This window comes from Tachyglossus aculeatus, chromosome X1 (assembly GCF_015852505.1).
Source record: "Tachyglossus aculeatus isolate mTacAcu1 chromosome X1, mTacAcu1.pri, whole genome shotgun sequence".
NCBI classification, from domain to species: domain Eukaryota; kingdom Metazoa; phylum Chordata; class Mammalia; order Monotremata; family Tachyglossidae; genus Tachyglossus; species Tachyglossus aculeatus.
This window is the reverse complement of record NC_052101.1, coordinates 112,807,665-112,830,235: the sequence shown is the minus strand read 5'-3', so window position 1 is coordinate 112,830,235 and position 22,571 is coordinate 112,807,665. Positions and strand designations below refer to the sequence as shown.

The 22,571-nt window shown below is 57.2% G+C and overlaps 1 protein-coding gene across 2 annotated transcripts in view; it reads left to right on the top strand.

Moving 5' to 3' along the window:
• The window catches only part of SBNO2 (strawberry notch homolog 2), a 141,543-nt gene that overhangs the window by 93,312 nt on the left and 25,660 nt on the right, over positions 1–22,571 (top strand). Inside the window, exons 1-9 of one of the 2 annotated variants that reach the window (XM_038772443.1) lie at positions 6,060–6,438; positions 9,331–9,492; positions 14,592–14,678; positions 15,444–15,546; positions 16,476–16,636; positions 17,380–17,513; positions 18,252–18,342; positions 19,556–19,699; positions 22,128–22,245. In XM_038772443.1, coding sequence (XP_038628371.1) covers positions 6,346–6,438; positions 9,331–9,492; positions 14,592–14,678; positions 15,444–15,546; positions 16,476–16,636; positions 17,380–17,513; positions 18,252–18,342; positions 19,556–19,699; positions 22,128–22,245 — 1,093 coding nt within the window. In that variant the 5' untranslated portion in view covers positions 6,060–6,345. Of the gene's footprint in view, positions 1–6,059; positions 6,439–9,330; positions 9,493–14,591; positions 14,679–15,443; positions 15,547–16,475; positions 16,637–17,379; positions 17,514–18,251; positions 18,343–19,555; positions 19,700–22,127; positions 22,246–22,571 lie in introns of those variants that run through there. The other variant, XM_038772442.1, reaches the window with a different exon arrangement.

Sequence of the window (22,571 nt, the reverse complement as noted above, 5' to 3'; positions counted from 1 at the left end):
CTAAAGCTGCGCTGCCTCTCCCGGGGTCACGCTCACTCTGCTCGGTTTGCTCGGTCGTGGTTTCTGCTCTGGGGAATGTTTCTGGGTGCGAGTGCAGGGGATTTATTTCCCTCAGGCTCTTTGCGAGCAACAGTTTGCTGCTTCGGGAGAGACCCGGAATCGGTTCAGCAGCCAGAGTTTAGGGGAAGGAGCTGGGTGGCAGCCCCGCGGGCCTTCTGCCTTTGGGTGCCGACCCGCTGCACGTTTTACATCCGTCATGCTGAAAGCCCTTCCGCTCCGAAGTGAGGGCTGGAGGGGGCTAGGGGGGAGGGGAAGGGGAGGGCCGGGGAAGGGGCCCTCCAGGCTCAGCCATCCTGAGCTGGGAAACGATCAATTAGCAGGATTTTATGGGTCGGGTCAGCCGTAATCGAGAATGACAGCTTGGTCTGCCGTGGCTGATGCCGTCTGGTCGGCCTTTGCTTTAGAGCCCCGACGTGAGTGCGATGTACAAGAAGAACGTGGAGGTAGTGGCCGGACAGCACATCCGCCAGCCCGTTAGAGGAAGCGTGGACTTCCAGTAAAGCCAGCTGTTAGCCAGTTACCTTTCCCATAGGAGCGGGGGAAAGGCACTTTGGGCGACGGCCCGTCGGGCCCTCCTTCCGGTGGACCTCTCCCTTCCCCGCGGACTCCCAAGCGTATTGAGAAACGTCCACCGGGCACATAAATGCCAAGCCTGGCCTCCCCCTCCCCACCCTGCTTGGGACTTCTCCACGGGCTCTTTTCTTGGTCTCTCTCTGCTTCTCCGGCTGCTCTCCCTGTCGCCAACGAATCCCGGGGACTAGAGTAGCCAAGAACCAGGAGCCGTAGGCCGTCAGTGGGGCCATCCAGCCCACGGCTCTCCGGTGGCTCCAGAATCGTGTGTCGGTTGCCCGGCCGGACGCCCATCCTCGCGGCTCGGATAGACACTTCCCCTCAACGGGCCTGACTTTCCCGGCGAGGGCCTCGGACCCGCAGAGCTCGCTGAAGTCCTCCGGTTCCCGCAGATGTTTTGGGGCGTGCAACTCCCCTAACCTAAAACCTCCCATTGGGTGGAAAAGGGTTTCCTTTCCTCTTCTGACCGGTAGCGCCCACAGAGCCGGGGGGGCGGGGGGGTCCTCATCCCGAGTCCACCTTTTCCATCCCGTTCGTGGTTTTGCGAGCCTCAGTCAGGTCCCCTCTCGCCCTGTGTCTCTCGGAGAGAGAAGGCTTAGCCTTTCCGGGCTCTTTTTCTAAGGAAGCAGCTCCCCCCACCCCCTTAAGTCTCACGGTTGCCCTTCTCTGTCCCATCTCAGCCTCCATTTATCCCGGGAAGCCGAGTGGATTGACCCTATTTGTTTGTGCCAGGCGTTGGGCATTCAGAATTATCATTTTTTTGTTATTATTGTTATGATGATGATGATGATGATGGTATTTGTTGGGCGCTTACTATGTGCCAAGCACTGTTCTAAGCGCTGGGGTAGATACAAGATAATCAGGTTGTCCCACGTGGGGCTCACAGTCTTAATCCTCATTTTACGGATGAGGTCACTGAAGCACAGAGAAGTGAAGTGACTTGCCCAAGGTCACACAGCAGGCAAGTGGCGGAGCTGGGATTAGAACCCATAGCCTTCTGACTCCCAGGCTCATGCTCTATTCATTCATTCATTCATTCATTCAATCGGATTTATTGAGCGCTTACTGTGTGCAGAGCACTGTACTAAGCGCTTGGGAAGTACAAGTTGGCAACATATAGAGACGGTCCCTACCCAACAGTGGGCTCACAGTCTCATTGGCTAAGCGCTTACTATGTGTCCTGCACTGTTCTAAGCGCTGGAGTAGATACAAGTTAATCAGGTGGGACACAGCCTTGCCCCACATGGGGCTCACAATCCAAATAGAAGGGAGAACAGTTACTGAATCCCCTTTGTACAGATTAGGAGACTGAGGCACAGAGAAGCGAAGTGACTTGCCCAAGGTCACTCAGCAGGCGAGCGGTGGAGCCAGGATGAGAGCCCAGGTCCTCTGACGCCCAAGTCCGCGCTCTTTCCACTGGGCCATGCTGCTCCTGAACCCAAACCTTGTGGGGGAAGGATCCCCGAGCCCGAACCTAACTTCTCTGTTTCCTTTTCCGTCTTCTGCCCAAAGGCGGTAAACCGGGGAGTCCCGTAAGAAAGGAGCCGAGTTTGATTTGGGGGTTGCTTTCCTCCATTTTCACCAAGATCCGCAGCGGGGTCAGCTTGGTCCCGTAACCTCCGGAAGCCCCGGCTCCTCCCCTCTGTTCCCTTTCCCTCCCAGCCACCCTCTCCGCTTTCCTGGTCCCAAGGTGCTCCTAAGAGCAGAATGCGTAGGTGTGGGCCCACCTCCACCCCCACATCACCATTTGGGAAAGAGAAAGCAAGGCACCATGTGGGATCTGCAATGGACGGTGGGTGGAAAGCGGGTCTGTCCTTCAGGACCGCCCCCCCCCCCCCCCCCCCCCCCATTCTTTCCCCAAGGGGATTCCTCAGCAGGCTCTGCCCCTTTCCCCAGCTCCAGCTGTCAGAGCCACTGCTAGGTCCCCTTTCCATGTTTCTGAGCAGGGACAGAAACTACAGCACTCTCCTCCTCCAGGAAGCCTTCCCGGATGGCCCCAAACTGCTTCCCCGCTTTATGCATTCCTCCATAAATTCTGCATCTTTTTCTGTTACTTGCCCTCATCTCCTCCGTTTTCTGTTCTCTTTCTCCGCCCTCCCCGCCCCCACGCTCTACCTTTAATCTGCTGCTTCTGAATTTGGGTCCACCCTGTCTTCTCGGTTTGCCCAAGAATTCCCCAGAAGCCAGGACCGTGACTTGTTTTGTCCTCCAACTGACGAAAGCACCCAGGACTGTGCTCTGACTGTGCTGAGTGTGTGCGGTCAGTGCCGTTGGGGTCCTGATCTCCCTTCCACCCGTTCGCTTCCCCACCCACCGTCCTTTAGAAGGCAGTGGGGTGTCTCGTTAGGTCAGACGGGGACCTTCTTTCCAGGTGGGGTGGAGAGGGGCTTCGTTTTAGAGCTTGGAAAGGGCATTCAGTGCTCTGCACATAGTAAGCGCTCAATAAATACGATTGATTGATTGATTGATTCTTGGGAAAGCCAGCTTTAAAGGCCTCCCCCAAATTCCACCGTGGGGCTCCGACGTGGCTGACCCGGACCTGGCTGTCCCGGCCTGGGGTTGGACCCGTGGTCTGGGATCCGAAAAGGCGGAGAGGGGCGGAAAGCTGAAACATGCCATGGGCGGGGAGATTACGAGCAACACTCTGCGCCACCCTTCTGAGGGCCAGGAGTTCCCCAGGGCTCTCCAGGTGGTCTTGGGCCATCTTCAGCCTCTTCTAGTTGAATCTCGGTGGGGGGAGAAGGAGGAGGAAGACACCCCACTGTCCTTTTTCACATCGTCATTATCACCATCCTCGCGTGTGCCTCTTAAAGCCGTGGAGCCGACTAGAGGGGCAGGGACTTCCAGGAAGGAGGGGAGGGCTAGCTGTTATTTTGAGCAAGGGGGAGGGGAAAAGTGGGAGTCCAGAGTCGGGGAAAAGAAAAACAGCAGCTGTGGGAATCCAGGGATATCCTCTCGGTTGAGAGCTCTGCGGAACGCAGCCGAGCCAAGGGAAAACGTGGGAAAAGCGTGGAAAACGCCAAATCCCCTGGATCCGTCCGTCGGAGGGTCAGGTCCCCGATGGGTCCAGACGGCTAGGCCAGGAACCGAGGGAGAGCGGAGCTTTGGGACCCGGCGGGCCGGGCCGGATACCTGTCCCTCGGCGTGTTCCTCTCCCGCACCGCTCCCTTAATAGAGTCACCCGGAGAGCCTCCTGGGACCGGCTTCGGCCCCCGGCCGCCCCGTTGGCGACACGTCTTGGTTCGCCCTCTCCCCCCACGTCTTTGCCGCCCGGACTGATTCACTGCGAGCTGGGCCCTGACTTGGTTCTGGGCCCATTGGGATTTTAGAGAAAAACAAGCTGCAGCTGGGCGCGCATGCACACGGCCACACGTGGGCCCGCCTGCACACGCGTGCACACATGCGGGGGCACGCCCGGGCCACCCCACTCGCACTCTCACAGGCAAATGCCCTCCCAACTCCTGTTGGCTCTTGCCACTGGGATCGCCATGTGTCATCCATGTTGGCCGCCCGCCTCTCTGTCCTCCCCGTCCCCCCCATCCTCCTGCTTCCCACCAGTGCCTCATGTGACTTTCCAGCTGTGCTTCTGCTTGGAATGGGAGGGGTGGGGGGGAGCCCAGTTAATAAGCGAACGGGATGGAGCAGGAACAGGCTTTCGAGCTGGTTATTCATTAAAAGGCCGCCCCAGAGGACTCACTCTTGCCTGATAACTTACGCTCGCCCGGTTTCCAACAGTTTCTTGAGGGGAGCCCCGAGAACAAATGGGATCAGAGCCGTCACTTCAGCCCCTTGCAGCCAGACTGGCTAACCCCCTTTTGTCCCTTGAGCCCTCCCTGGCCCTCCCTCCCCCACCCAACCTCTACCAGGTCACGATTTCGATCGATCGGTCAGTCGATCGTTCGATTCCGTTATCCCCGCCCAGCCTCTGTCGGGTCCCAGCTTCGATCGACCGGTCGCTCGACCGATCGACGGACCGATCGATTCCCTTCCCTCGCCCAGCCCTCGTCAGGTCACGGTTTACGGAAAGAAGCCTCCTGTTCCGAAGGAGGCAGCTTTGCGGTCCCACCCTGATCTCCGTCCCTTTTCTCCCAGACCCCCCAGAGGCTCCTGGTGAGCGACGGGGTGAATGAGGCAGCCTGCCTGGTGGGACGTGGCAAGGAGAGGGGAGGGAGGAAGGGGTAGGGTCTCCTTTAGAGATGACGGGATTCGCTTGCTCTTGAGCCCTCCGCCAGGGCAGGACACGACCCTGGGAGGTGTGTGGACCGAGAGTTCAGCTGAAGCTCTCGATCCCTGTCGGGGGGGTCCCCATCCGTGCCCCAGAGGATGGCTGCTGGGGGCAGAGATGGGAGCGCTGGGCTCCCCTCCCTCCAGAAACAAGGACGTGTCCCCAAACCGCCTCACGCCCAGGGAGGAAAGCTGTCACTTCCTGGCTGCACCTGGGAAAGTGGGGGCTCCAGTGTTGGCTTGGTCACCCGGGCTTGATTTGGGGGAGCATATTGTGCTTTGCTTTTGAGTTGAGATCAACTCCCCCATATTCTGTACAGCAGCGGTCGTCTCAGCTGGCCTAGTACATGCAGGGGCAAGACTGGACTCTCCGTCTTCCAGGAGTGGGCAGCCTCGAGGTTGGCCGGTTTAAGGCCGCAGCCTCAGGATATCAGCTAGCAGAGGCGGGGCATGGCAAGCGGACCCTCCTACACGTGGTCCCCGCTCGCCCCCGAGGGTAAGTCTAGAGACCCGTACCTCATCCTCCACCCTCCGATTTCTCCCCACCCCCGCCCCCCACCCCTGGGTGCCCCCAGTAAACGTTACAGGTTAGGTTGGCCAGTTAGCGTCAGGATATGTGGGGACTAGTCAGGTACAGGAAAGGTGGGCTGGCTGGCGCTGCGTTGAGTGAATGGATGAATGAACGAGGGAGGAAACGAGAGAGATACCGCCATTGGGATACCTAGGGTAAGTATCAGCCAGGGCCTGGCCCCGGCCCGCCCCGAGGCCGCCCCTCCCCTCTCCCCTCTTGCCCCCCGGCCCCCATCCCAGCCCCGCCTGCCCTGGCCCCGGTCAGCGCTACTCTGACCTGAGGGGAGGGCGGCCACCTGCCTGCCACCTGTGTGTCCTTCTGCAGGACGAGGATGGCCGCCCTGCAGTAGAAACTAGAGACCTGCCTGGGGACTGCATGTAGGACCCCCGGCCCCGGCCCGAGCCCACAGGTCTCGGCGGCCAAGTGGCAGGGCCAGGTGTTATGGTTCGGCAGGGGCCGGCCTCTAGGTAAGTCTCCCTCACCTTCGTCTTCCCCTTTGTTCACTGGCGCGGACCAGCTCGGTGGGCCCACGGGGGATTTGGGGAAGGGAGGGAGGAGGCGGGGAAGGGAGGAAGGGGTGGGCGTCGTGAGTATGGCACGAATAAAGAAAGCAGGCCAGCCCTGACAGACGGGAACCAGAAGCCGGCTCGCGGAAAGAGCGCCCGGGAGACCAAGCTCCTGGGCCCGGCTCCGCCACCGATCCGCCACGTGGCCTCAAGCAAATCACTGAACTTCTCTGGGCCTCAGTGTCCTCACCTGGAAAACGGAAATGCCTATCCTCGCCCCTCCCTACCTCCTCACCGGGCTGGGAGGCTCAAATGAGATCCCTGACGAGGCACGGCAAAGTCCTGGGATGACTGTTCTCCTAACCCGATGACCCCGAGCTGGCCTGAAACGCCACTGTCGATGACACGCTAGGGATGGCCGTCGGCCAGAAGTCACACCCGAATCACACTTGTCGCGCCCACCAAGGAGGGGATTCTCCGTGGAAACAGTGTGCAGTCCACGCAGTGGTGAGTGGCGGTGGGCTCGCAGCTGGACTTCCCGTTTTCCCCAGGGTCAGCGGAGGACCGTACTGGCCGCCCGACTTCCGGGAAGTGCTCCGTTTGTGGAAAGGATGCAGATTGCTCCCCCCCTCCCCTCCCCCAGCCCCCACTCCACCGGGAACCCGAGGAATCCCGAAGGGAAAACCAGCCTTCTCTGTCCGTCAGTCAGCAGTTGCCACCGAGGGTCCGGGGTGAGCCATGGCCCAGCAAGACAGAGCACCTCTCCCGCCCCGGCCTCCAGGGAGAAAAGACCACTGGACCAGTAAGCATCAAAAGAGAAGTGGCAACCTGGAAGATACAATGATAATAACAGTAATAGTAATAATACTAGTAGTTATTACGCACTCTGTATCTGAGCGTACCAACTCTGCGCTGAGTGCTGGGAAAGGTACCAGATAAGCAGACCAGACCCACGGTCCCTGACCCACATGGAGCTCTCAGTCTCAAAGGAAGGGAGAGTGGGTGTTTTCTCCCCGATTTCCAGATGAGGACACAGAGGCCCAGAGAGGTTAAATGACTTGCCCGAGGTCACATCACACGGCAGGTCAGCGGCGGAGCTGGAACTAGAAGCTGGATCTCCTGACTCTCTCGGAGCCGTGGCCTTTCCAAAACCCAAACCGTGGCCCGTCGGATTTAAAAGTCTCCGTGGACCCAAACCCCGCTGCGGGTCTCCTTGTGGGTGGCCGACCCTTGCCGTCCCAGCAGTTGTCCAGGGCCTCCTGCGCGGGTGAGATGGCCCCTCCGGCCCCTGCCGGCCAGGTGGGCCTCGGGCCCGCCTGAGCCTAGCTCAAGTCCAGCTCCGCCGCCTCTGTGGTCTGCCTCCGTGCAGGGCTGAATCGTCCCCGAGTTGCCTGGGGGCCACCAGGGCTGTCAGAGCGACGCTGTGTTCCCATTAAGGGGGCTACCCCCCAGCCGAGTGACAGAAGATGAGTTGGCTGCTGACTAGGGTTAGCGGCCTCTCGAGACCCTTGGGGAGGAACAAGGCTGATGGCGAGTGGGATTCTCGGACTTTGCCTTATAAATCCAGCCCCAGCGTTGCGGGGAGAGGGCTGGGGCGGGAGAGGGCTGGGGTCATTTTTCGCCCTCGGGCCCCTGTCCGACTTTCCCTTCCTCCGTCCTCCCCAACAGCCCGGGCTGAGGGGCTGGTGCTTTGGGATGGCCCAGAGAGCCTCATCTGGCTCCGGAAAAGCCCAAGCATGGGGGGGCGGGCCCCCGCTAATCAGTAAAGATAACCGACCAACCGCCAAGTCCCAGGGATTGGGGGCTGGGTTGGGTTTGGCCATTTGGGAGCCGGAGGGCAGGGAGGGCATTCAGTCCTGATGTAGAATGTGAGAAGCAAGTCACCCTTGGGGCATGGAAGAGGGGGCAGGAGGATTTGGGCTGCATGTGAAAGCACAAGGTGAGAGGCCTCAGAGAGAGAGAGAGAGAGAGCACCAAGTCTCCTAGGCTGGAAGGAGCCTCACAGGGGCCAGTTAGTCCTCCCTCCGAGCCCCCCACTCCCAACCCCCAAGCAAGACCACAGCCACTGTGCCTAGCCAGAAGGATGGCGGCCGAGCGCCAGAGGGTCTGAAATGGGGGTCAGTGATGCACCCCACCAGGAGCGCAGTTGGCTAGCATGGTCGTGCCCACCCCTGTGGCCGTCTGGTCCGGACTCCCTCCCGGCGGGGCCTGAAGAGACCCCACATCGGGGCTCCCTGAGCCCTGTTCACTCCCCCCAGCCTGCCCACCCCTCTGCAGCCCTTCCGCTAAATCCCCGCGGCCTCTGGAGCAATGATAGGCTGACAGCCCTGGTCCGCAGAGTGTGTAGGACCAGGAATTTGGGGCACCCTACCCGGAACGGGGACTACCCTGCTGGCATCTGTCCAGTTGCTCGGGGCATACCCCAACTTTGAGGAGCTGGTGGGAAGCCTGGAGGCGAAGGAGGAGAATTGTTTGGGAGGGGCGAGTCCGCCTCTTGCTCTCCACTCTGCCAAATCCCCCCCCCCACCTCGGTGCCATCCAGGGAGCGGAAATTCCCCCCTCCCCCGCCCCCATCTCTCAGAGGGTGGGGTCAGGATTTACTACTTCAGAATCAAGAAGCCAAATGCAATTAGGTCTCATCAAATGGCTGACCTAAGAGTTGGCCACTCCCAGAGAGCCGATGGCCTCCAAAGTGCACGGGAATGGCAGCCGGGGAAGTTGCTGCCGTCAGCAGTGCCCAGGTGCCTCTGGTGGCTGCGATCCCCTGGAGGGGGAGGCGGGTGGGGGGGTCTCAGGAGAGCAGCCCACTCATTGCCTTCTTCCCGGGCTCTAGCACGCGCATTCCCAACACCCCCTCTTTGTGACTTTGGGGCCGGGCCAGAAGCTCTGGAAATGCCGGGATGGCGAGAGACCAGATGGCCCTTAGTTGGAAGTGGATATGGAACTGTTCATCGGCAGGCCCCCTCTCTCCCCCAAGAAGGGAGGAGCGTGGGTTCGGCTTCACCCTGTGGCTTCCAGTCGGTTGCGGCAACCGCCAGCGGCCCAACTGGTTCTATGTGGGTGATGGAGAAGGGGGTGGGCCTTTCTCCGGGATGGCAACCAACCGTTCAACCTAGCCGAGCTGCGGGTGGGCCCTCTCCTCTCTGGGCCCGGGCCGGGGCCGCCCGGCACCTGTAATCCCGTCGGTCGTGGGCACCACGTCTTCCCATGTTCGACATTTCCCTTCCCCCTCCATGCGGTCGTTTGAGGCTCTGGTGGCGACCGTGGGTGGGTGGGACCAGATGAAGGATGACCCGGACCTCTCCCTCCCTCCGTGGCGTCGGCCTGCCCCCCGATCTCTCTGCCGGCTTCCGCGCCCCTCCTGCTTCAGTTCTCTGATGGGCCTCCCTTCATTTTTAGGAACCCTCTTACCTTGATGAACTTTCGAACACCTCCCTCTTCTCATCGCCCGCCGACTCCCTCTCAGATATTGCCGACGCTCCTGATTTCCTGCCCGCCGACAGCCTCAACCACGTGCCCACCATCTGGGACGTGAGCACATCACAGCAAAACCAAGTAGAGGTCAGTGACGGCCGGGTACTCCCTCCCCCGGCCCCGGGCAGGTTTTAAAAGATGAACTGGGCTCGGAAGGACTCTGTCCCACAGTCCTCAGAGACACCTGCTTTTGCACTCCAGTGTTGACCTGTTTCTGCCAGAGGATTGGCACGGGCAGGGCTGGAAATTGGTTGGCGGGGCGGTGCGCTCAGGCCGGACCCCAGGCAGGGCAGGAGGGACGGGGGGGCAACAGCCTCCAGAAGCGGCATGTGGTCCCTGGATCTCCGGGAAAAGCGCTAGTCCCCAGGGTAGCTGGACCAGGCTGGCCCGAAGGAATGGCCTGCTGTGCCACCTTCCGACCCTCGCAGTCCGGACTTGCTGATCCCACCTCTGTGGACCTCAAAGCCACGGTCCTCCCGGTAGCCTTCGGCTTCGGGGGCCCCCGGCCAAGCCGTAGTGGGGCAGGGGCCGGGAGAGCCACTCTGGACTGCGGGGTAGGGTCTCTGTGCTGGGGTAGACCCTGGTCAGCTCAAGTCCGACCTACCATGAGAAGCCCATGAGAAGCAGCGTGGCTCAGTGGAAAGAGTCAGAGGTCATGGGTTCAAATCCCGGCTCCGCCAACTGTCAGCTGTGTGACTTTGGGCAAGTCACTTCACTTCTCTGTGCCTCAGTGACCTCATCTGGAAAATGGGGATTAAAACTGTGAGCCCACTGTGGGACAACCTGATCACCTTGTAATCTCCCCAGCACTTAGAACAGTGCTTTGCACATAGTAAGTGCTTAACAAATACCATCATTATTCTTATTATTATTACCTGCCACCTGCCAGCCCTGTGCCACCGTCCCGGCAGGGTCCTGGTCTCCGTTCCCTTGGCCAAATAGGAAATAGAAACGGGAGGCGAGGAGATCCAAGTTTTAACCCCAGCTCTGCTTCTAGCCGTTGGGTTGCATCCGCCAAGTCACTGAACCTCTCTGGGCCTTGGGTCCCTCATCTTGCAAAACAGCCACTTCCTACTTCCCAGGTGAGATCAGTGATGGGAAAGTGCTTTGGAAGGACGGACGGGTTCTACAAAATCGGAGATTATTAAATGGACCGAAAAGTCCTGAGGAAGCAGCAGCTTCTGACCCCATGCTTCTGGAATTCCTGATGAAGCCAGGCAAAGCCTTAGTTAGACTTGTCTCGGTCCCTACCCCTTAGGCCACGCGTGAAAAGTAGCCCTTCCCTCCCCTCCTCCCCCTGCGAAAGTAAATAAACCAAAAGAAGCAAGGGGGATTACTTCACATCCTCTCGGTTCTGTGGCATCTGCGAGCTGGGCAGCGTCGACGGAAAAGTGGCAGAAAAATTGGCCTTTCTCTTGAGGGGCAGCACCCAACCCCCAAGATCCAGTCCCTTTTGGCGGAGTTTGAAACAACAACAACAAGGCGGGGCTTGTTGCTGTCAGTGAGGAGTAATAAGGATGGTATTTGTTGAGCGAGTAGTTGTGGTGGTAAAGTATCAGCTGTTGTTGGGCAGGGGATATGTTGCGTCTTAATTGTGAACGTCCTGCGTGCCTAGTTCAGTGCGATGCACCAAGTGGGCATCCAGTAAATATTACTACTGCTGTTATCTACCGAGTACTTACTAAGTGCTAAACTAAGCTGTGCTAAGTGCCTGTATTTACATGCAAGATAATCAGATCAGACATGGTGCGTGTTAGAGCCTAGCATGGGCTGGGAACCTGCTGGCTGAGCTCAGCTTGGCCTGACTATCCTGGCCATGGCCCAGTTTCGTCGGGCATCGCGGGGCTTGTAGCCCCCCGGGGCCCCCAGCTCCCGGGAGCAATTTTCCTGGAGCTTAGCGCTTGGGAGTGCGATTACATAGTCAGTTAGACATGAGAACTAGAAATCGCCCCTGAAGCTCCCAGCACTTTTCTCCCAATGACCTTCCTGGACCTGTGAGGTGCAAGCCTGGGTGCGCCAGGGAAAGCCAGTGGTGGCATCTGCTCCCATTTTACCGCAGGAGAGGCTGAGGCCCACAGAGGTTCAGTGACTTGTCCAAAGCCACACAGCAACATGGGCTGGGGACAAGCTCGGGTCTTCCCAACTTGTACTTCCAAGCGCTTAGTACAGTGCTCTGCACACAGTAAGCACTCAATAAATACGATTGAATGAATGAATGAATGAATCCCAAACCGGTGCTTTTTCTGCAGAGGAATCTGGAGCCCTCAAGAGGGCTGGAATGACAATAAAAGACTTCTTCTCTTTGGGGGCTTGACGCTTTGCCCTCCCCACCAGCTGGTGCAAAAACCAGGAAGGCTTATTTGGGGAGAGTACACACCACCACCACCCCGCCGCCCAGTCTTTGCCCGTCTGGATCCAACTCCCTCCCTCTTAGACTGCCAGCCCCATTTGGAGTCAGTCGGACAGTCAGTCGTATTCCTTGAACACTTACTGTGTGCAGAGTACTGTACTAAGTGCTGGGGAGGGTACAATATACCAATAAACAGACACATTCCCTGCCCACAACGAGCTTATAGTCTAGAGGGAGAGATGGACCGTAATATAAATAAATAAATGACAGGTGTGTACATGAGTGCTGTGGGGCTGGGAGGAGGGATGAATAAAGAGAGCAAGTCAGGGTGATGCAGAAGGGAGTGGGAGAAGAGGAAAGGAGGGCCTAGTCAAGGAAAGCCTCTTGGAGGAGATATGCCTTCATTAAGGTTTTGCAGGGGCAGGGGGGACCAGTTGTTTGTCGGAGAAGAGACTGTGTCCAACATGATAATCTTGTATCTACCCCAGCGCTTAGTACAGTGTTCGGCACATAGCACTTAACAAATGCCGTAATTTATTATTAATTCTCCCATCCTGGATAACCTGAAGAGCATCTGGCAGCAATTTAACCTCACCAGCCAACACTAAGGGGCTTAGGCCTACTTGCTGATCACATTTTTATTCTTCTCATTTCTTTTTGTCCCAGTCAGCACCCCCTTTTATCGTTTTGACTCGAAACAGTTTGAGAGGGTGGGTTGATCCGCCACTTTTTTTCTGGCGCCAGATCCCAAATCCTGATTTGGGGCAAGCCATTGGCCACCTGGGGCGGGGCGGGGGACAGGTCTGCTCCTTGTCGGACAGCTTACCCCGGGCACGTTTTTAGTGGGCAGCACGATTTCCATCACTCCCTCTGGCCCCGCCACTTGTCTTGGGGACTGGAGGCATTGGTGGGGCCCATTGAAGAGGGGACCAATATCACGGGGTGAGACTTCCCAGAATCAATCAATCAATCAATCGTATTTATTGAGCGCTTACTGTGTGCAGAGCACTGTAGTAAGCGCTTCGGAAGTACAAGTTGGCAACATATAGAGACAGTCCCTACCCAACAGTGGGCTCACAGTCTAAAAGAGAAGACAAACTGCAGGTGGTTTTTGTCCCCTGACCCAGTTTGGGCGCTCTGGTACCTTCTTGCGGCAGGTCCCGAGCAGGGTGCCACCGAAGCAGTGGGACGGCCCGGATGTGGCGGGGACACACAGAGGTGGTCACCCGGCTACAGGAAGGAACGGGGGTGTTGGGAGGCTGGGCTCATAGTAGTAATAGTGGGACTTGTTAAGCACTTACTCTGTGTCAAGCACTGTTCTAAGCGCTGGGGTAGGTTCATTCATTCAGTTGTATTTACTGAGCGCTTACTGTGTGCAGAGCACTGTACTAAGCGCTTGGGAAGTACAAGTTGGCAACATATAGAGACGGTCCCTACCCAACAAGGGGCCCACAGTCTAGAAAGGGGAGACAGACAACAAAACAAAACATGTGGACAGGTGTCAAGACGTCAGAACATATAGAATTAAAGCCAAATGCACATCATTAACAAAATAAATAGAACAATAAATATGTACAAGTAAAAGAAATAGAGTAATAGATCCGTACAAACATATATACAGGTGCGGTGGGGAGGGGAAAGAGGTAGGGCTGGGGGGGTTGGGGAGGAGGAGAGGAGATAAAAGCCAATCAGGTTGGACACGGTCCCTGTCCCACTTGGGGCTCAGTCTTAATCCCCATTTTACAAATGAGGTAACTGGGGCACAGAGAAGCGACTTGCCCAAGGTCCCACAGCAGGCGAGTGGCAGAACCGGGATTAGAACCCAGGTCCTTCTGACTCCGCTACTGACACGACTGTACCCACCACAGCACCGGGGACCGAGAGGTTTTCGTGTGGAGTCTGACCACACCCCGGATGACCCTACTGGTCACTCAGGCCCCAGTTTTCAAGTCTTATTTGAGGTTAAAAACCTTTGAGACTGGAAACTCCTTGTGGGCAGCGATCTTGTTGACCAACTCCACCCTATTGGACTTGCCCAAGCTCTGAGTTCAGTGCTCTGCACACAGTGCTCAAAAAATGTCGGTGAATGAGATGTAAGAATGATAGACCACATGGATGACCCTTCCTGGGTCGGACCCCTGGGCCTTTCAGCCGAGGAATCTGCCTTCTGGAGAGCAGCACCAGAGCGCCTGGGGGAATAATGATAATAATACTAATGATGATGGCATTTATTAAGCGCTTGCTATGTGCAAAGCACTGTTCTAAACGCTGGGGAGGTTACAAGGCGATCAGGTTGTCCCCCATGGGGCTCACAGTCTTCATCCCCATTTTACAGATGAGGTAACTGAGGCCCAGAGAAGTGAAGTGACTTGCCCACAGTCACCCAGCTGACAAGTGGCGGAGCCGGGATATGAACCCGTGGCCTCTGACTCCCAAGCCCGTGCTTTTTCCACTGAGCCACGCTGCTTCTCTATATGAGTGATACTAAAGCTCATATCTGCATTTTGGTAGTAATGTAGAGAGGGTGCTTTTATTTCTTGCCACTTCCCTGAGAGGTAGGTCGAGGCAGGGATTATTATCTCCATTTCCCAGAGGAAGAAATGGAGGTTCAGAGAGATTAAGCGATTTAGCCGAAGCTATAGATAGGGTAGACTCAGGGCCCGGCCCTAGATCCCCCGTCCCCCCTCGCCTCACCTTCACTCTTCCCCCGAGGGCATTCCTGGACTCTGGCAGCCTCCTCCTGTGTCAATTTCAGTGATTGAGGGAGGGCTGGCAGAGGGGGTGTTGGTTTGGCCCTGCTGTTTTCACAGGATTGTTTTGTTTCCTTGTTCTGCAGCTCTTCCCTCCCAGCAGGCCATTTCCAGGCCATTTGGACAACTCAGTTGCTGCTGTCCCCAACACCCCACTGTTGGGAAGCTTCCAGGTGAGGAAGAGGGATTTGATCCTGGCCCCAGGCCCCATCCCCTTTCCCTCCCCCACCCCCCACCACACGGAAACACCCCCCTCCTCACTCACCCACCGAGAATAGGGCCCAGATTGTGGGTGTGTGAGCTATGTCTGGAAAACACCCTTATCGTTCCTCCCTCGTCCCCTTGTAGGGCATCCCTATATCCCCATTTGGGGAGTCCAGGTCCTGAGAGCTCCTGCCTCTCTGGAGAACATCAGGCAGCGATGGGGTGCCAGAGAGCAGCGGACCCACCGGTGTTTCCCATCCCCATCTCTACCAAATGCTGACCCAGAGCTGCCATCAAGGAGCAAAATGAGCCTCTTCCTCTCCCCCTACTCCCGCCAGCCCTTTTCTGCCCCACCTCTAGGCTGGAAGCTCCCTGTGGGCAGGGAACGTGCCTACCGATTCTGTCATATCGGCCTCTCCCAAGCACTTAGTACAGTCCTCGGCATATAGTAAGCGCTCAGTAGATTGATGGATGGAGAGCCTCTCTCCTTCCCTCCCTTCCTCCTCCTCTCCTTTTCCCCCCTCCCATCTTGCTTGCTGTTCTCCTTTCCCTTTCCTCTTCCTCTCTCCTTCCCTTCTCTGCTTGTCCCTTTGCCCTCCCCTTCCTTCTCATTCACTCGTTCACCCCCTCTGCGTGGCTCTCCCTCTCCCCTCCACCTCGGAGAGGAGGCACATGCCGACAGAGGATGGGGCAGGAGGGGCTCTGGCTAGACTCATCCAGTCCTTCCTTTCCAGCTGCAGTCGCAGACTCAGCCAGAGGATGACGACGAAGGTGATGAAGAGGAGGCAGAGGAGCTGGGCCACGCTGAGACCTATGCAGATTACATCCCTTCCAAATGTGAGTCACGGTAGCCAGCTCGCCCCTTGGCCGCCTCTGCCGCTGGTTCCCTCTCCTTTGTGCCGCCCGACCCCGTCTCTTCTCCCAGCCCACGCTCTTGGTGCCTCCCAAGTGGACCACCCCCTAAACCTGTTGTTCACGCCATTTGCCCTGTGGGGAACTCAGGTCCACAAGGCCACCTCGTCCAGGGGGCATCCCCTGATTCCCCCTCCACCCGCCCCCACCACCGGCCCCTTCCTGGTGATTCTCTCTCCGCTGCTTCATCAACACGCCTGTGGCTCTCTGTTGAAGAAGTGCATTGTTTTGAATCTTATCGTTTGTATCAATGCTCTGACTCTTGCCTGGAGTCTTATTGGGCAATTTTGAACCAGCTGTCTCTCCCCTGTTGGATTGTAGCCTGCTCTCCAGGGCAGAGGCCATTTCTTGGACCTGTGTGGTATGTCCCCACGTGCGTAGCGCAGTGGCCCTACACAAAGAAGGCACCCAGCAGGCATCCGGGACGGTGCCCTGCACCCAGTACAACCTTATATTGTACTCTCCCAAGAGCTCAGTACAGCGCTGTGAACACAGTAAGCGTTCAGTAAATGCGATCGACTGACTGGTGACATGGATGAGTGATGAGAGCAGCTGGGCCCAGGCAGCTTTGCTGGCCGTGGTGCTGGGCCCAGGGTTTAATGCTGGGGAGCCTTTGAGTGAGGTCCCCCGGCAGAAATGGCAAATGCTGGGTGGGCCCCCCCATGGGTGGTAAAATTAGAGAGTTTCTGATGGACTCAAGTGGCCCCTTCCCACCCTTGGGAAACACCACCCTTTTGTTCCCTTGTTTCCCAAGCGGAAGGTTGGGGGCGGGGAACTCTGTGCAGCTGGTCTGGCCCGTAGCCTCCAAGAGCCGGGGAGGGGGCTGACTGTGGCACCTGTTCCCATCTTTCCAGCAAAAATTGGGAAGCACCATCCCGACCGCGTGGTGGAAACCAGCACCCTGTCGAGCGTCCCCCCTCCGGACGTCACCTACGGCCTCACCCTCCCCAGTGCCACGGCCGACACCGGGTCACTGTCAGCACTCCAGCTGGAAGCCATCACTTACGCCTGCCAGGTACCCCTTGCCCCTCTCTGGCCGGCTCCGGTGGGCTGGGTTGGCCAATCGCACGGTGTTGCGGTGGGCCCTTGGATGAGGACCTGGGGTCTGTGGCACTTGGGTCTGTTCCCCTCAAGTCCTTTGATACGCATCTGTCACCCAGCCCCACAGCAGTTCGGTACAAAATGAGAAGCGGCGTGGCCTGGTGGCTAGAGCACAGGCGTGGGAATCAGAAGGACCTGGGTTCTGACCCTGGCTCTGCCACTTGTCTGCTCTGTGACCATGGGCACGTCACTTCACTTCTCCGTGCCTCAGTTACTTCATCTCTAAAACGGCGATTCAGACTGTGAGTCCCATGTGGGACGGGGACTGCGTCCAGCGTGATTTGCTTGTATCTACCCCAGCACTTAGTCCAGCGCCCAGCGTATAGGAAGCGCTTAACAAAGGCCATTTGAAAAAAATAGTTGGGATTTTAGCATCTGTCTCCCCCTCTAGTCCGAAAGCTCCTTGTGGGCAGGGACCGTGTCAACCTACCCTCATTGTATTGCCCTTTCCCAAGCGTTTAGTCCAGTGCTCTGCACACGGTAAGCACTCAAGAAATCCCATTGATTGCCCGATTGACCTAGACCAGGCCTGCCCCAAGCCCCTCAGGCTTAAATGGCAGCTGGAGGGGGTTGGGCTAGACCGGTTGAGGCAGAAGGAGGTTGGGGGCCGGGGGTCACCGATCCTACCCCAGCTCACCCTGCTTCTGGTCTTGGCAGCAACATGAAGTCCTGTTACCCAGCGGGCAGCGGGCCGGATTCCTCATCGGGGACGGCGCTGGGGTCGGGAAAGGCAGGACGGTGGCCGGGATCATCTTTGAGAACTTCCTGAAGGGGAGAAAGAAGTCTCTGTGGTAAGTGGAACTCCCTAGCCTCAACGGGGAGGGATGGGCAAGATCACCAGAGTGCCTGCTTTTGTGCTTACGAGAGCTGGGCCCTGGGTGCTCTCCCTACCCTTGCTGGGAATACTACCGCCTGGCCTGTCATTCATTCAGTCGTATTTATTGAGCGCTTACTGTGTGCAGAGCACTGTACTAAGCACTTGGGAAGTACAAGTTGGCAACATATAGAGACGGTCCCTACCCAACAGTGGACTCACAGTCTAGAAGGGAAGGCCTTCCTCCAGCATAATTGGGGGGGTCCCTCATTCAGAACCCTCCTCAGGCCCCCCTTTGCCGTAGACACTCCAGCCACCCCAGCCTCCACGGGTGCCCTGTTCCACTCGCTTTTCTGTCATACTCTGAGCTTTTCTTTCTCATTTAGAGTTCTGTCCCTTACGTCCCCAGACTCTCGTGCTTTGATCCATTCATCTGTTGGGGTTTCAGTGCCTGTGTCTCATTCCCCCAGGGGATTGTAAGGGACCCTAGATGGTCTTGAAGTAGTCATTCCTCTCAGTGTCTGCGTTGGGGCACAGCACCAAACCAGGGCCAGACCAACTCCTGCCGGCCCCCAGGAAGAGGCAAGAGAGAGACAGAGAGTTGTGAAGGCCGGGGGGGGAATCTGGAAAGAGCTGTTCCGCATTTGCCATTCCCAGGCCCGAGGAGCTTCGGGACTGGGGAGGTCACAATGCCATGCTTGCCTGCCACCCCCAGGTTCAGCGTCTCCAATGACCTCAAGTATGATGCAGAGAGAGATCTGAAGGACATCGAGGCCCCAAACATTCCAGTTCACGCTTTAAACAAGGTGAGAGTGACATAAAGAAGAGAGCAGTGGCTGGCTGGCCACCTTTGAACCAATAGCACTCGCCTGGAACTGGGCCCTGGGAAACCCCCGGGTGGTGATTAGAGCACCCGCTCCCATCCTGGAGCGCAAGAACCCAGCAAGCTCACTGTCTCCTTTAGGAGAAGAAGAGAAAATGATCTTTGCTCTTCCTCCTGAGGGATTGAGAGGATGTGGGTGGCCTCTGCCCAGAACCAACCTCACAGCAATCTAACAGCCCTAATGATTACCCTCCACACAACCATCAGCACCGCCACATACATGTACACATCCACGCACGCACGCACCAGCCAATCCTGGGGTGGGGGTGGGGGGTGCCCCATGGCCGTTCAGCACAGTGGGGCTCGAGGCCTAGGCTGGATTCCCATGCGATGGGCTCCAGGAGCCCTGCAATCTGGGAGACGCAGGCTTGAGAGGGGACGGGATTGAAGTTTACAGAATCGTGAAGGAGGTGGGACAGGGCAAACACGGACTTGTTTTGGCCCAAATCCCACAGCACCAGGGCGAGGGGACGTCCGTGGGAGATGGATCGGGGGGCAGTTGCAAAACCGGGCAAAAGAAAGATATGATCATCCAGAGCTCAGGGGCGGGGCCTCGAGCAGATGGAATTACTTTCCAAAGGAAGTAGCGTGACCAAAGAGAGCAGCAGATCCCAGAGGGGTTTGGATAATCGCGGATGGCCAGGCCCTATTGGGCCACTGGAGAGAAAGCTGGGGCCGTAGAGGGGAAAAGGTTGGTGTTTAGGATGATCTGTCCCCAACCAGAAGGGCGGGGGTTCAGGAGGGCCACCTTCACACAGGTCTTCCGAGCATCCCCGTGCGGCTGCCTCCTTGGGGACGGAGTTCGGGGCCGGTGAATAAGCACGGATGGCTCTGCTGATGATCCGATGACAGTGAAGTGAGGTACTTTAGAGGGGAAAGGTAGGGGTGACAGATGGTCCGTCCTAACTGCAAAGACTGGACCGTTGAGCTAGTCGATCAACTGTATTGAGCGCTTACTGTATTCAGAGTATTGTACTAAGCACTTGGGCGAGAACAATGTAACAGATATATTCCATGCCCACAACAAGCTTACGGTCTAGCTAGACAGTTCGGGGCTAGGACAGAATTGTGCGAGAGCGAAGAGTGAAAAGCGCACGGTGATTTGACCTTTCAACCCTGTCCCTTTCTCTCCGCAGATCAAGTACGGTGACACAGCTACCTCAGAAGGCGTCCTGTTTGCCACGTACTCGGCTCTGATTGGTGAAAGCCAAGCAGGCGGGCAGCACAGGACCCGAATCAAGCAGATCCTGGACTGGTGCGGGGAGAACTTTGACGGAGTTGTATCCTTGGCTGGAGAAGGGGCGTGGTGTCCCTGGGGAGAAAGGAGAAGGCTGATTGGGTCAGTCTCGAAGAGCCCTGACCGAGCCGTACTCCGTATTCCATATCATTTGCCCGGCTCCGCCGTCGGGGGCTCTAGAACCGGGGCCCTTTCAGACAGTGAGCCTCAAAAGCGTTGAAGGTCCACGTCGGCCAGTGGGGACGGAACCACTTGCTCACCGCGGTCGTCCCATCTTTAAAATGGCTTGTCCCCAGAGTGAGCCTAGCAAAATTGCCCTGCCTTCCTGCTCCCCGGGCTCTGCCTAATAAGTCACGGGGGAAATCCTATGAAGGGCTAATAGAGTCAAGCCCTACCCTGGAGAGGAGAGCGAGAGAGAAGAGAGAAATCCCTCTGCTGGGTGCAGAACCCTGTCCTGGGCATCTACTGGGTCCGGTGCTCTGTTAGGCCCTGGAAATACGCACTAGAAGTGAAAGACATGATCCCTGCCTGTCAAGGAGTTTACAATCTTAAGGGGGCAGCCCAGCGAACTTAAATGGTCTGTCATCGTCATCATCGTCATCCACAACAATCACCATCATTGGCATTTATTGAGCACCTACTGCGTGCCGAGCAGTGTTCTAAGCGCTTGGGAAAATACAATAGAGCGAATAGACACGATGGCTGATCTTGAGGAGTTTGCGATCTAGCAGGGGAGGACTGTCCCTGAAAGAGATTGCAGATAGGAGAAAGAAGCATTACTGAGCCTGGGAGCCCAATGTGGGACAGGAACTCTGACTGACCTGACGACCTGGCCGTCTGATGCAGTGCTCAGTACAGTGCTTGACACCCGGTAAGCGCTGAACAAATGCCTCCATTAGTATTACACTTCTTGTTCTGATGATGATGATGATGACGATGATAATGATGATAAGTGCTACGGGGCGGTAGGGGGAAGAGTGAGGGCCCAAGTGCCTAGGCGACAGGGGAGTACTGAAATGGCAAGTAAGAGGGCTAGAAGGTGGGGAGATGAGAGATGAAGCAAGGCCAAGTATGGTAGTAAAAGTAAGAGTGAACCTGTCCTAGTCCTAGTCAGGGGAAAGGTCCCAGAGGAGGAGGAGGAGGTGGTTTTTCAGGAGGACAGCGATCACCTTTCCTGGGCCGGGCCAGAGCTGCCCACGTGCAAGAGGTAAAGGAAATTGTATGCACTGTTTGGTCTCTAGTCAGTCCACGGTAGTTGTCTAGCACTTACTGTGTGCAGGGCACGGTACTAAGAGGTTGGGAGAGGACATTTCAGTAGAGCTTAGTACAGTGCTCTGCACACAGTAAGCACTCAATAAATACGTTTGAATGAGCTGGGAGACGCGATCCCCGCTATTCAGGAGTTTCCAGTCTAATAATAATAATAATAATAATAATGGCATTTGTTAAGTGCTTACTATGTGCCAAGCACTGTTCTGCGCACTGGAGAGGATACAAGGTGATCAGGTTGTCCCACATGGGGGCTCACAGTCTTCGTCCCCATTTTACAGATGAAGGAACTGAGGCGCAGAGAAGTTGTGACTTAATAATGATGATGGCATTTATAAAGCACTTACTATGTGCAAAGCACTGTTCTAAGCACTGAGGAGGCTACAAGGTGATCAGGTTGACCCATGGGGGGCTCACAGTCTTAATCCCCATTTTCCAGATGAGGTAACTGAGGCCCAGAGAAGTGAAGTGACTTGCCCAAAGTCACAAAGCTGACAATTGGCGGAGCCAGGATTCGAACCCATGACCTCTGACTCCCAAGCCCGGGCTCTTGTCACTGAGCCATGCTGCTTCTCATAGTGTGTAGTGCAGCCTAGTGTGTAAGCTGCGCTAGTTGACCTAACGCAGAATCGGTCGGCCTGCCGTCCGACGGCCACCGTTGCGGTGGCGAAGGGGCCTCTGGAAACGTTGGTTCCTGGGGCTGCCTTGGTCCGTGCCGAACGACAGCGCCCGACTCAGCTAGCCTCGGGTTTAGCAGGTCCGATTGGGCCCTGAGCCTGGGCTGCTGTTTTACTGTCCCCGGTCTAAGGTTGGTTCGACCCACTCATCCGTCTGCTCGCCCGCCCACCCCAGAGACTGCAAAGGGGAAGGAGGTGAAGCAGGGGGAGTGACTGTTTCAAAGGGCATCTCACGGAGCGAGTCACGGCGGGAGAGTACTGAGCCGCGTTTCACGTGGGCCTGGGACACCCAATCGGCTCCGCCTATTCCATCCTGAACAGAAAGTCCCAGACTTTATGAAGTCTCGCTTGAGCCAAGCCCTGTCCCCTCTGATTGCTCCTGCATGTCAGACACCTCTGCTGAGAGCCGCCTCCTGGGCTGGGGTCGAGCCAAACTCGACTGGCCCGGAAGGCGGGCCTCCCCCAGCCCATCGCGGGCCAGCGTCTTTTGCCGAGTGGGTTCTCTTCCTTGACTCGCCTGCCCAGATTGTGTTTGACGAATGCCACAAAGCCAAAAACGCCAGCTCCACCAAAATGGGGAAAGCAGTATTGGACCTTCAGAACAAGCTGCCGCTAGCAAGGGTTGTATACGCCAGTGCCACAGGTAAGGGGGGGCTTTGGGTGGGGGCGTGAAGCAGTGAAGCGTCAAGGGAGATAGGATGGGGGAGGACAGTGGGCTAGGTGAGGGGGTGGGCCCTGGAGGGAGAGGAGGTGCAGGGGAGCTGGTAAGGCACAGCAGAGGCGGGTGGGAGACCGACCAGGGAAGTGGCTCAGCACTGTCGAGGGGAATCGCAGTGACATGTCTCTCTGGTTAGTTTTGTGGCTTCGTGCCGCCCATCTAAGTCGGACTGAGATGAGGGCCCGACTGCAAGCATTGTCAGTGAAAGGAAGATTGGAGCCCCAGGGCGGTGGGGCGGGGGTCCAGGGGCG